The sequence below is a fragment of the Calcarisporiella thermophila genome (assembly GCF_041956535.1).
Source record: "Calcarisporiella thermophila strain CBS 279.70 unplaced genomic scaffold VTP21scaffold_16, whole genome shotgun sequence".
NCBI lineage: Eukaryota > Fungi > Calcarisporiellomycota > Calcarisporiellomycetes > Calcarisporiellales > Calcarisporiellaceae > Calcarisporiella > Calcarisporiella thermophila.
Window position 1 is genome coordinate 484,096 of NW_027192206.1, and position 12,925 is coordinate 497,020.

The window sequence follows — 12,925 nt, forward strand, 5'->3', positions numbered from 1 at the left end:
CTTGGTGTAGTCAGGGCTGTGGATTAGAATTATTGGTCCAAGGACTCGGCGAAAATATCCAGTCGTCTCAGTCCAACGAAGCCTATTTCCCTCGTGTCATAAGGGTCTTTCGTTGCTCTCCCAATGTGGTTCCGGGGATGGGGAAAAGTAATCTAAAAAACAGAGTTCCAACATCCAATGAAGGCTACCGAAATGGTAATATGAAGGACGGGATCGTTTCTGTTCATTTTTGCTTGTTATTGCAAGCTGCTTGTTTGTTTTATGTGGCGGTAGCTTTGCCTACAGGGTTACTTGGTAGCATGCAAGGTTGTTTGTTAGGCTGCATGATTACTTGCATGGCCATCTTCTGCACTAGTTTATTGTTTGCTACGGTTGGCTTTATTTGTTCTCCCATATGCATTGTTTGATAACATTGTCTGCTTTGTGCATCCAAAGTTTCGTTGACGCACAAAACAGACAAGGTGTGTAAACTCTCTGCCCATGGGGCTTCCTCTGCGTCCTCTCCATTTCTCCCATACCACACCTGGTTCAACCCAACAAAGTGGACCGCGAAGGAGGTTCAAAATTGGGGTTGCTTTTCGTCAGCTGACCTAGTTTGACAAACAAGCTGGTTGCAAATACTTCCGACTGAGATCATGTTGCGCGAAAAAAAAACAAGCTGTCGTTTGTTACCATGTCAACTCTGATCTAGGTGGAACATGCATACAAACAAAAGGTTTGGATTGAGGAGGAGGGGGGGGGGGGCAATGAGCCGCCTGTCTTTGCAACAGGAATAAAGTCATGTTGGATTGTATCTGACACATGGATGTTGTTTACAAGAGAAATGGTTCGCTATCGTTGCCATATCGAAGCGAAGAAAAAGAAAGAGGAAAAAAATGAGGTGAGGGAAATGGGTGAATGCAAGCGTCGATCCATTAGAATCGCTTCTTTCCATCACAGGTTCAAATCCTTACTGAAGCAAGCAAATTCACGCTTCACCATGTCCGGCTTCATGATGAGGCGGAGGTCTTTAGCGATGTATTGGTAGCCCTGTTAAGCAAAGCAGGTTGATTAGGAGGCAGAGATCCCCTCCGAAAGAGCCGCGGATCCTACCTTGGCACTGAAAAATCGGCCATTTGCGTCGTAGAGGTCGCGGCGGTTGTACTCGTAATTCTTCAGGTCGATGCGGGGGCCAGCCAACACGCCTTGCGGCCCGCTGTTCTCCAAAAAAGCACCATTAGTGTGGCAGGCCTTGCAATGGGGGGGGAGGGGGAGACTGGTCTGCCGAGCGGAGCCCTTACCTCTCAAGATACTCGGCCAGCAGACGATTGCGCTCCTCATTCGCTGCGCATTGGTCGGGGGTCAACTCCTCCACGTCCCCGGCGGTGGGGATGGAGAGAATATAGACGGACCGATTGGTCCCTGTCTTGCGGATATGCTCCGAAATGGCACGGAGATTGTGGATTGTCTGTACAGGCGAAATGGCCTCTTTTGTGGTTCTAATGAAGAGCCCTATGGTCAGCAACAAGGATTGAGTTGAAGGAGAGGCCAGCTGGAGCGCTTACCGGGCATCTTCGGATCCTAGCACAATAACAAAGATCTCTGCCTCGAGTAACTTGGGCTCTCGAAGTACCGAGTCCAAGAGCTTGGGTTTTTGCAGTCGTTTCTGAAGAAGCAGACCAATAGCCGGCGAGGCCAATTAGCATTCATAATGTAGGGAGGGGGGATAAACAAATCATTGACAAACAAACCGATTCCGACTCTGGCAGCCAGTCTTCAGAGGTGGTGCCAAACTGGCCGCGATTGTAGACTAGCCATTTCTGGCGGATGGTAGGCTCTTGAGCAAAGGATGAGGGCAAACGGCCGGCAATGCCTGAGAAGAATGAGGGGAAGCCGCAAAAGTTAGCACTCCATTAAAAAAGACAAGCGCCACAAGGTACCGGTCGCGATCTGGGCCCTGGCCCATTCTCCGTCGCCATAGCCTAATGCGAAGCCATCGCCCAACACGACCATTGTGTGCTCGTAGCGCTCTCCCTTGGAGATGGGCTCGAAAATCCACTACCATAGAATGCAAGATTAGGCATTCGAATGCATTCTCGAATTCCGGAATTCCAAGAATACAGACTCGCTTGTAGAGAAGAATGCAGAGCCGGGCGTAAACCCAGAGGAGAGAGTAGAGGCGACAAAGCCCCTCCAGCGGTTCCATAGGGGTGCAGAAGGACGGGACGCGCGCGGATAATGTAAGGGCGAGGTTGGGCCGAGCATGCAAAGGCAATGAAGGATTCCGCAGGTCGGGCATAAGCCACCAAGCGGATGACGCCGCCCGCGCGGGGGGGCAAGGAGTTTCTGTTTTCGCGGGCGGCGAGGGCCCTGGTTCGCACACCGGGGGGGGGGGGGAAGCCCAGCGGGGATCAGCACGAGGAGGAGCGTGTGAGGGCGTGGGGCGGCTTGGAGCGCTGCAGCACAATAAAATAGATAAATGAAATGAAATAAAAAAGAAATTATTTGATTTCCTGCCTTGACTAATCAGGCGCGGGTATGCGGGTGTGCCTAAGGTTTGGCTGGTTGCCGCGGGCGGCTGAAGGGCTCGCGCGGATTGCTGCAAGGCCGCGCGGCGCCATTGGTCCACCGCGGCCTCCGGGAATGGGGGATGGGTTTGCGCGCTTGCCCAATCCGGGCCGCCCCCAAGCTGACACTTACGCCAAAAGGGCGGGCTGCAGCGCATCCCAAACTTTCGGGCCATGCACCTGAGGAGGACAGCAGCCGCGCTGGCTGCAGGCCAGAACAATAATTTCCAAAAGCTGCGCGCCCGGGGGCGGGTTGTTTGTGTGGGAAGAATTTTGACAGCGTCAAGTCAAATTTCAAATGCCGGGCCCGCGTCATTCCTGCCACCGGCGGCCCTCCCAGCCTGGCCGCCGGGCCGCCCGCCTGCCCTCGCGCCCATGCCCTTATCAATGGCTTGCAGATTGCACCGAAAAAATAGAGCACTAATTAACGAAAACGTGCACCGAAAATCCTCTTCACACGCACGCCCACATCCCCTATCGCCGCCCTTTCTCTTTTTTTTTTCACACTACGAGCTTTTTAGAGTTATCTCCCCGTGAAATCTACTCCCCCTTGCGTTGGCCGCCCTGCGTTTGAGATATTTAAATTACTGCCTCTATATCTCCCCTTTCTTCTCTCCTCATTTCCTCTCCCAATTGGCCTCTCCCCCCCACCCCGCGCCTCCATGTGTATACTTGCCGTGCCGTCTTCGCCATGATGTATCACCACGACCAGCAGGTAGGCTCCCCTCAATGCCCTCTTTCATGGCCACAGGCCCTTACTGATGGAGGCCGCCTCTCCCATCTCCCCCTACAACAGTTGCGCATTCGCCAGTTTGCCCCCGTAATTCTGTACCATGACGCCCTCATGCTCCCTCCGCTTCATCACCTGCACAAGCAGCGCATCAGCGACATGCTGCGGGAGCATTCAAAACAATGGGAGGGCATAATTCGGGACTACCAAGGTAGTCATCCATTCCGCTTTCTAATGCGGACCAATGTTGGGCGGCGAGTAGGACCGCCTCTCGCATGGCCAGCAATGCCGCCCATGGCCCCTCCCGATATTCCTCCATGATCCGCTAACATGCCCTCCTATTTTCCCTCTAGGTAGCATTGGCCTGCTGCCGAGGAAGCGCGACGTGCCCCACTCTCCATCCCTGACCTCCGACTCTGCTTATGCCTCATCATCGGATACCAGCGTCTCGCCCCCCTTACCCCCCCATCCCGCCCAGGACCCATACAGCTCCATCCATGCGCCCTCTCCCAATTCCCCCCCATCCCTCCCATCCCTCCCAAAGCGCCGCCGAGGAAACCTCCCAAAATCAACCACCGCCATTCTGCGCGCTTGGTTGGCCCAGCACGAGCGGCATCCCTACCCCACGGAGGAGGAGAAGTCCGAGCTCGCGCAGCAGACCCGCCTGACCCTGAATCAAATCTCCAACTGGTTCATTAATGCACGGCGGAGATACCTGGTGCGCGGCAAGGTGGGCGGGTACGGGCTGCGGTCGATGCGGGATCGGGGCCAGAGCGAGGTTGATTACGCGGAGGAGGAGAGCTCCAGCGGGGGGGAGGAGTTCCGTCGCGGCGTGGACCCCAATCGGTATCCTAAGCGCCCGAGAGCACGCTAGCCCGCGCACATGCGCCCATCCCCCTCTCCATTGTGATGTGAAAGTAACCGAGTATTTTTATTGTTATCTCTTGTTCCTCATTGTCCTCGCTACCGTTTCCACCCCCACCCCTCCTCTTCCTCCTCCTCGCCTCCTGTTTGTAACTATTCCATTTGGTTGTGCTTGATTTTCATAAAGGATTTCGTTTGTTTATTATTGTTTTTCGCTTTGTCTCTTATGAAAATGAACAAAAAAAAAGTATGGATAATTATCATAATAATAATAAATTCACAAACATGGTGCTTGATTCTAAATCCTACGTCGGCCAGCAGTTGCAAAGTTTTGCCAAATATTGGACAACATAATATGTATATATATAGACTTCGGAGTTCACATTTCAACGCTACGGAATTAAGCAGTAGATTGGGTTCGAACGAACGGAATCCATCCTCCAAGGTCCGTCCTCCCCCAAGCCCTCTCAGCCCTGCTTACGCATGCTGGATCATCTTGCGCCATACTCCATCGGCAACCCTCACCACATCCACCATCTCCCTCACATCATGCACCCGCAGAATGTCGGACCCGCCCGCAACCGCCGCCGTCACGGCCGCCGCAGTGCCCCATCCCCGCTTCTTCGGATCGGGCTGATCCGTCGCCCGCCCGATGAATGCCTTCTTGGATGGGCCCACCAGGCACGGGAACCCCACTAGAGGCGACCGTGGCGAGGCGATCAGCTCCGGAAGCCGGCGCAACACCTCGAAATTGTGCTCCGCCCCCTTGGCGAACCCAATCCCCGGATCCACGATGATGTTCCATCGCGCGATGCCACTGCGGATCGCGCTCTGAACGCGCTTGGCAAGATGCTCGCGCACATCCACAATCACATCGTCGTACTGCGTCAGCGACATCATCGTGCGCGCAGTGCCGCGCGTGTGCATCAGGCAGATCGGCACCTGCAGCTTGGCCACGGTGGGCAACATGTCGGGATCCGCATGGCCCGCGTGCACATCATTCACCAGATTGGCCCCCGCCTCAATGGCACTGCGTGCAACGCGAGCGCGGAACGTATCCACCGAGATGGGCACCTTGACTCCTCGCTCCCGGAGCTTCCTAATCACCGGCACCACCCGCTGCTCCTCCACCTCCTCCGGGACATCTTCCGCATCGGGCCGAGTGGACATCCCGCCGATATCCAGAATGTCGGCTCCATCGGCCACCAGCTGCTCAGCGTACTGCACCGCAGCGTCTACCGTGGAGTACGAGCCCCCGTCGCTGAAGGAGTCGGGCGTGACGTTCAGAATGCCCATGATATAGGTCTGGCGGCCCCATTCCCAAAGCAGGTTGTTTCCAAGAGGCATCACACGCGAGATGGGCATCGTCTGGGAGGGCGAGTCGCTCTGAGCCTTGAGAAGCTGCGAGAGCAGCTGTCCACACGTGCGGAAGAGTTTGGGATGTTCGAGATTTTTCGCGATGCTAAAGGGGGAGAGGGGGGGGGGGAGGGGAAGCAAAAGAGGGAGAAACGCGCTATTAGTCAAGACCTCCATCCGCCATGCAACTCCACCCGGAACTTACTCGCAAAGCGGTCGCAGCACAAACTCGCGGTCCTGGATTCTCGGATGGGGAATTTGGAGCGTCTCTGAATGATGCTCCACATCATCATAAAACAAAATGTCCAAGTCGATGGGGCGCGGCCCATAGCGCACCGTCTTCACCCTTCCCATGTTTTCCTCCACTTGCTTCATCCGCGCCAGCAAATCTTCGGGGGCGAGTCGTGTCATTACCTGGCACACCGCATTCAGGAAGGGCGGCTGGTCGGTGACATACATGGGCGGCGTTTTGTACAGGAAAGAGGTGTCGACGACACGGCACTCGCACGTGTTCTCGAGCTCCTCAAGCGCTTTGTAGAGGTTCTGGGCTAGCGATCCGATGTTGGTGCCGAGGGCAATGTAGGCGGAGTGGTTGTATCCATCCGACATGTCGGGCAGCCGCGCTCTTCCCGGCAGACTCTTCGCCGAGTCGATCGAGGCGCGGCGCTCGCTCTGCCTGATTTCGTTGAGCCAAGCCCGATCGCGCGTGACCTCCACCCCGGCCGTATCGGCAAACAGCAGGGCGCTGGGCTTCTCGGCGCGAACAGTAATGCGAGGTACATGGCACTGCTCGATCGCAACGCGTGCAACCGAGGTGACCAGGGCCTCCACCGTCTTGTAGGAGGAGGCCTCCACGTGTCGCGTAATGGTGCGCACAATGGTCCGGTAGTTGTACATTTTGGGGACGCGGTCCTCTCTATGCACGTTCAGTGACGTCGGGAAGATTTGCAAATTGATGATCACCACCTGCGTTTCCTCTCTTTCCCAGGGATTCACACCAATGACCGTGGAAAGTCGCAGATCCCTCACGAAGATCGTGTCCTGCCCGTCTAGCTTGACTTCCTCTCCGTCGCGTAGACGACTGATCTCAATCCCGGCGGCGGCGGCGTGTAGCAGCGCACGGGGTTTCTCTACTCGCACAATAGCCTTCTCGGCTCCACACGAAATGCAAACTTTGGCTATCCCCTCAGCAAGGGCCTCGACGCTGCGGAAGTGGCTGTCCTCCGCGAATTTCGTGACCGCTTTGGTGGTGAGCCCGTAGTGAAGTGAGGTGCCTAGATGATCGGTGGCGCCGACCTGCGAAATAGGGTGATGAAGGGTTAAGTCGAGGTGGACGGGCTGCTTTTTGACGCGTTCCCAAGAGTCGACGCCGAGGATGGTGCGGACCTTGAGATTTCGAATAAGGATTTTGTCGGGTTCCTGCATGGAGCAACAAGGAAACCAAACGAATGGTTACGGTAGGAGAGAAGAAGCGGCTTTTGATTTCCCTTTCTTGTCTCCCTTTGCTTGAATGGAGAAGGTCGAGCGAATTAAAATAAAACAGATGGAATGCGTGAATCTCCCCCCCCCCGGTGGTTGTACTTTATTTCCTTTTGGTCTCGAGTTCGTGCCATACAAAAAAATACACACCAGAAACAGCAGTCACCGCTGTCACCCTGTTGCTCTACTCGTGGAAACATCGATATTATTTTTTTCCATTTTCACCACGCCTGTATAAACCCATACCAATAGAGCCATGAGCTGTCTGAGAAGATTTAAAGCAACCGATCTCTTTCGGTTTAATAACATGTAGGCTCGGCGAATACGTTGAAACGGCGGTTTCGATGACTTACCTCTCCCTCTTCCCCTCTCCTTATCCGCATTTTAGCAATCTCGACGTGCTAACCGAGACATACAACATCTCATTCTACCTACAGTACCTTGCACGCTGGCCGGACTTGTTCTGTGTACAGGAATCACCCAACGGAAAGCTCATGGGCTACTGTGTGTTTTATTTCTTTTTTTTTTTCATTCGCAGTGAAGTGTTCAATTGTTAACGGGTCCCTTTTCAATGCCTCTTTACAGTCATGGGTAAAGCAGAAGGCCACGGCAAAGAATGGCATGGGCACGTCACTGCCATTACGGTGGCACCGGAGTACCGTCGCTTGGGGTTAGCCGAGGGAATGATGAGACTCCTCGAGGAAGTTTCAGAAAAAATGTAAGTCGCCTCTTTGGACTCGCGCCTGATACAAAACGGAACGTCAGGGCTGAGCCCTCTCTCCCTTCTAGATATAACGGATATTTCGTGGACCTGTTTGTAAGAGTCTCGAACTCGGTAGCCATAGGCATGTACCACAAGTTCGGCTACTCGGTGTATAGGCGAGTGCTGAAATATTATTGTGGGGGGGCCGCCGAAGAGGATGCATTCGGTGAGTCCGAGATGCCGTGCATTTTTGTCTTCTCAACTAACCAGCCCCTTGTTATTGACCTTGTTTCTTGAACGCAATTTCTACCCCTATCCATCCAGATATGAGAAAGCCGCTAGCCAGAGACGTCAACCGGGAGAGTGTCATTGTAAATGGAGAAAATAATCTTGTTCGACCGGAGGATCTCTAGCTAGAACATGGAAGAGAACTTGTAGATTTATATGTACACAGTGACTGTCAAGATAACAAATGGCGAGGAAAAAAATAAAATGAAATAAGGATAAGAATAGAATTATAAACAAAACTGAGCAAGAGCGAGCAAGCGATGGAAAAAAAAAAGGGGAAAAGAAAGTAGGAGAATAGGAGAGGAGGAAAGCTAATCCTTTGGATATGTTTGACGAGAGTAGCGAAAAAAAAAGTCCCGGACTCTAAATCAGTAAACTAGATCTAGACAATATTATCGCCCACACACCCCTTCTCCCTCTCGATCCCGATGGTTGTCCAATCGAAGCCGTAGTCGTGGCCCGGAAGCACCACCACCCGATCCTCCAAAGCCCCCAGCACATGGCTCAGCGAGTGCCGCATCGACTCCGACGAGCCCCCCGGTAAGTCGGTCCGCCCGCAGATACCCCCCAATAGGGTGTCCCCTGCCAGTAATCGACACCCGTTCACCAGCACACATTGGGAGCCGGGCGTGTGGCCGGGCGTGTGCAAGAACTTCAGCACGGTGCCGCCCATCCGGATCTGTTCGGGGGATGGCACGAGTCGGTGGGGCTGGATGGAGGGATTGGCGGAGAGCACCGGCTGGATGTCCAGAGGGTGCACATAGGCGGGGATGTGGGGGAACTTTTTGAGGAGGGTCGCGAGACCCGAGACCTTGATCGGGATCGAGTCGTAGGGCGGGGGAGGGCTTCCGCCCACATGGTCAAAATGGTGGTGCGTAACAATGCAGGCCACCAGGGTATAGTTCTCTTCGCGTATAAACCGCACAATGCCCTCCACGTCCCAGCAGGCGTCGACAGCAATGCACTCGCGCGTTGCGAGATCGGCAACTATGTAAATGAGATTTTTCATCATTTCTGCATACTCGAAGACGCGATTCTGCACCGGGGAAGTGAAGCTGCGCTCTAGCGCAATGTCTCTCCCCGGCAGCAAAGCCTCGATCGCGAATCCCATTCTCCTGTTGTCTCTCTGCATCAGCGCTTTTGACAATCTATTCTTTATGTCGGTCCCGTTCTCTGTGTCGAGTTTAATGGCGCACTTATAGTCCTCTATGGCTGCATCGAACTGATGCTGGCGAAGCAGTGCCTCTGCGCGACGCAGATAACCTTTGGCCCAATTCGGTCGCAAGCGCACCACCTGATCTGCATCCTGCTTTGCCTGGGTATACTGGCGCAGCATAAAGTAGCTTGCGCTGCGGTTGGAGTAAAGGAGAGCTAGAAAATCGCTTGGCTCTGGAGACACTACTTCCACTGCTTGGATAGCCTTGAAATACTCAGTGATGGCATCCTTATAATACCGGCGCTGAAACTAGATGAAATGGAAGGAATCTCCGTGAGAATAAGCGCAGATGTAGATAAAGAATGGTATACGTACATTATCGTTCGCTCGGCATACGTATTTGTACGTGCGATCATCAGGTGCCTCTGGATGAAAGGCAGCCTTCGGCCCGGATGCGATGGATGGGGGTTTCCTTGAATCCGAACGCGACATAATCCACACGCAACTTGTTAAAGAGTGACCAAATGGCTAATTGAAACAAGTGCAGACAGTGGAGGGGGGCGGGGGCGGTAATGATGGAAATAAGAGACGGGCAACACAGACCAAGATTGCGACCGAAGAGGTGGAAAAGCAATGAGAAACTATATTAATTCGTACTACTTTATCTAGCAGTCACAACACTGGCTCAATCATAATGGGTCTTGTTTTCGGTGTTATGCTCTGCCCGACTTTGGCGAATGGACGGCGGACCCGCCTTGCCATTCGGCTTGTGATGTCTTGTTGGAGAAAGTGAATTGCATATACAGCATAACACAAATAAACAAATAAATGTAAAATAAATATTAGAAGCAACCTTGATGAAACTATAAAGCAGTACTCTATTTACATGAACGAATCAAATGGTATATGTAACAAGCATAGGCTGTGGAATTAAATGGTAGAGGATTCTACTCGTTGTGTCCAAACTCGGCCAGCATATGTGCCAAAGCCATTCGAACCCTGTCGTCATTCTCGTCGTCTTCGTCCCAATCCCCTCCTTCTTCCTCGTCCTCATCCTCTTCATCTTCTTCTTCTTCCTCCTCCTCCTCCTCCTCCCCTCCCTCATCTTCCCCTTCTTGCTCACCCTTCTCCCCTCCCTCTCCTAAATTTACCTGGGCAACTCCCGTTTCATGGGCCTCTATCTCTTCGGATAGCCTTGGATCCAGGATGGCTGAGGGAGTATTTACAATAGATGCGTCTGCAGAGCCGGAGGCCGACGTCCAATTAGAGCCCAACATATCGAGGGGAAGCGGGGTGAAAGGGGTATGTTCAGGCTGAAAGAATTCTGGTAGGAAAAAAAATGAGACCATGTCGCAAAACTTCATAAAAATTGTATCATTGATCGCTTACCTCTGCTAGTGATAGGCGCAGAAAATGTCAGATCTAGAGGTTCTTCGGGTGGGGGCGGGAGGCGATCGATAATCTGTCGCAGGTGAGCTGCTTCTTTCTAGAATATCAAATAAAAAAATGTTCGCTCAGCCAGAGGTACCAAAGTGAGCAAATAAAAAGAATTTGGACCTTGAGTTCGGCTGTCTTATATTGCGTTAACTTACGCAATCGTTCTGCTTGCTTGAGCTCATTATCGAGTAGATTGATCATAATTTCCTCAAGATTACGGTCTTCCCGAGGCGGGAGATTGTTGATGTGCTCGAGAAGCTCGATGATGTCGCCGTCTATAATCTCATTCGGATCTTGCGGCTTTTGTGAGTCGGGTTGCGGAGGTTGCTGCATGGATGGGAGGGAATAGGCGTGATAATCATGGTAAATCTCCTCTCGAGTGGGCATTCTTTTGTTTTTCTCTGGGCCGAAGCATCCTCAAATTTTTTTTCTCCGAAACTGAGCGGCTCAGTCCACCTAGAAAAATTTCCCACTTTAATCCTCTTAGTTCCACTCCGTGGTGGAAAAAGCAAAAAGCAGACCCCGCACTTCCTTGGCTCCTCATTTCCTACTAGCGGCCATGGCTGAACCAACCAAGGATCAGATTCAGGAGATTTTCAAGAAGCTTTTCGCCATTCGCTCAAATAAAGTAGGTCCCCTCTCCTTATCAGCATGTTGAGTCATCTGAATTGAATTAATCATGTCCAAAACTCTAGTCGTGTTTCGACTGTAAAGCTCAAAATCCTACATGGGCCTCCATCACCTATGGCGTCTATCTCTGCCTCGACTGCTCTTCTGTACATCGCAATCTCGGTGTCCATATAAGCTTTGTCAGGTGGATTGGCTCTTCAACCTGCCACTCTTTGTCTTCTAATGTGATTAATCGTTTGATTTTTAGATCATGCGTACTTGACACGTGGACATGGGATCAATTGCGCGTCATGAAAGTGGGCGGCAACGCTGCTGCCACGGAATTTTTCACAAAACACGGCGGCAGTACCCTCAACCGAAAGGATGCCAAGGCGAAATATACGTCGCGTGCCGCAACCCTCTATCGTGAAAAACTGGCCCAGCGGGTGAAAGAGGATGCAGCGGAGTTAGTATTGATTCAGCTTCCCGTATTCGTACAAAATACTTGACACCATGCTGACCATGATTTGCTTTCCATGAACAGACATCCTGACGCCGTGATGATTGTCGATGAGGTCGCTCACAACGCCCCCAAAAAGGAGGCGGAGGAGGACGAGTTCTTCGCTTCGTTTGAGAACAAATCGCCCCCAACTGCGCACAAATCCCCCAGTCACCAAACCTCAACTCTGCGCACTGCCAAAAAACCGCTTGGTGCGCGCAAGCCGAACACAACGAAGCCGGGGATGAAGCTTGGCGCGAAGAAGGTCGCCAACTTTGATTTTGAGGCCGCGCAGGCGCGTGCTCGAGAGGAGGAGGAGCGCGCAAAGGTGCTCGGCTACGATCGAGAGGAGGAAGAGCGGGAGGAGAGAGAGAAGGAGGACAGCTTTGTAGCGAGGAAAAAGGATCGGCCCACATCGCTGCGGATGGAGCCGCAGGCGATGCCTCCGGTCGTGGACGAAGCACGGCGGGGAGAAATGGAGCGTCTTGGGATGGCGATGGGGCGGCTTGGGTTTGGAGCAGTGGGACCGAGCCAGCCTTCAAAAGCCTCCTCCAAGTATGCCGACACGAGCAAAGAGGACGATTCCACCTATGCGCGGGAAAAGTTCTCCAACCAAAAATCCATCTCCTCGGATCAGTACTTTGGGCGAAATGAATACGACCCTAACATCCAGGAAGAGGCCCAGCAGCGGTTGCGACAGTTCCAGGGTGCGAACGCAATATCTTCAGCACAGTACTTTGGACGGGACGAAGAGGAAATGGCGCCCCGCGGCAACTACGGCGGCCCAGGCGGGTTTGCTCTGCCTACCTCGGCCCGCGATATAGGCCAGCGGCTACTGGACCAAGCGGGCGCGGACTTGGACGCAGTTCGCACAATGATGCAATCGGGCGCCGCCAAGCTCCAGGATGTGCTCCAGGATTTACAACACCGGTACAACTATTAGTGAGTAGCCCCTGCCTCTGCTCTTGTGTGTTTCTACTGTTATTATTATGCCATATTATATTCTAGCTTGAATGTTTCGTTTTATTATTTTGATGACACGGGATCCTCCTCCTTTCTTTATTTGTTTCTGTTAAAATCCACAAAATATGTTTTTAATAAATGCACGTTTGTCAAAAGTGGGCGTGCTGGATTTCAAGGAAAAACCTCATGTGTATGAGAAGGTTGAGCAATGAGCAAGCTTTGAATCAATGAATGTTGACACAAATGCCCCTCCATAGTATACGTTTCCGAGTGTTCAACTAAACGACTTTAACCC

General features: G+C 52.7%; 7 protein-coding genes across 7 annotated transcripts; 3 read left to right on the top strand and 4 right to left on the bottom strand.

Annotated features, from left to right (window-relative positions):
- Positions 1 to 933: 933 nt before the first annotated feature.
- VTP21DRAFT_3129 (uncharacterized protein) lies at positions 934 to 2,722 on the bottom strand (the record flags this gene model as incomplete). Its single annotated transcript, XM_069393398.1, has 7 exons — positions 934 to 1,029; positions 1,093 to 1,195; positions 1,281 to 1,478; positions 1,545 to 1,645; positions 1,731 to 1,852; positions 1,920 to 2,037; positions 2,105 to 2,722. 7 exons carry the CDS (start codon positions 2,720 to 2,722, stop codon positions 934 to 936), a joined length of 1,356 nt encoding a protein of 451 aa, XP_069249739.1.
- Positions 2,723 to 3,237: 515 nt separating this feature from the next.
- VTP21DRAFT_3130 (uncharacterized protein) lies at positions 3,238 to 4,150 on the top strand (the record flags this gene model as incomplete). Its single annotated transcript, XM_069393400.1, has 2 exons — positions 3,238 to 3,487; positions 3,630 to 4,150. The coding sequence occupies 2 exons, from the start codon at positions 3,238 to 3,240 to the stop codon at positions 4,148 to 4,150; spliced, it is 771 nt and encodes a 256-aa protein (XP_069249740.1).
- Positions 4,151 to 4,617: 467 nt separating this feature from the next.
- VTP21DRAFT_3131 (uncharacterized protein) lies at positions 4,618 to 6,921 on the bottom strand (the record flags this gene model as incomplete). Its single annotated transcript, XM_069393401.1, has 2 exons — positions 4,618 to 5,602; positions 5,702 to 6,921. 2 exons carry the CDS (start codon positions 6,919 to 6,921, stop codon positions 4,618 to 4,620), a joined length of 2,205 nt encoding a protein of 734 aa, XP_069249741.1.
- Positions 6,922 to 7,231: 310 nt separating this feature from the next.
- On the top strand, positions 7,232 to 8,091 carry VTP21DRAFT_3132 (uncharacterized protein; the record flags this gene model as incomplete). The annotated part of the gene is made up of 5 exons (XM_069393402.1): positions 7,232 to 7,284; positions 7,364 to 7,479; positions 7,561 to 7,693; positions 7,765 to 7,904; positions 8,003 to 8,091. 5 exons carry the CDS (start codon positions 7,232 to 7,234, stop codon positions 8,089 to 8,091), a joined length of 531 nt encoding a protein of 176 aa, XP_069249742.1.
- Positions 8,092 to 8,348: 257 nt separating this feature from the next.
- On the bottom strand, positions 8,349 to 9,614 carry VTP21DRAFT_3133 (uncharacterized protein; the record flags this gene model as incomplete). The annotated part of the gene is made up of 2 exons (XM_069393403.1): positions 8,349 to 9,431; positions 9,498 to 9,614. The coding sequence occupies 2 exons, from the start codon at positions 9,612 to 9,614 to the stop codon at positions 8,349 to 8,351; spliced, it is 1,200 nt and encodes a 399-aa protein (XP_069249743.1).
- A 455-nt stretch (positions 9,615 to 10,069) lies between these two features.
- Positions 10,070 to 10,946, bottom strand: VTP21DRAFT_3134 (uncharacterized protein; the record flags this gene model as incomplete). Its single annotated transcript, XM_069393404.1, has 3 exons — positions 10,070 to 10,446; positions 10,512 to 10,608; positions 10,680 to 10,946. 3 exons carry the CDS (start codon positions 10,944 to 10,946, stop codon positions 10,070 to 10,072), a joined length of 741 nt encoding a protein of 246 aa, XP_069249744.1.
- Positions 10,947 to 11,118: 172 nt separating this feature from the next.
- On the top strand, positions 11,119 to 12,610 carry VTP21DRAFT_3135 (uncharacterized protein; the record flags this gene model as incomplete). The annotated part of the gene is made up of 4 exons (XM_069393405.1): positions 11,119 to 11,187; positions 11,255 to 11,373; positions 11,437 to 11,634; positions 11,713 to 12,610. The coding sequence occupies 4 exons, from the start codon at positions 11,119 to 11,121 to the stop codon at positions 12,608 to 12,610; spliced, it is 1,284 nt and encodes a 427-aa protein (XP_069249745.1).
- Positions 12,611 to 12,925: the final 315 nt, after the last annotated feature.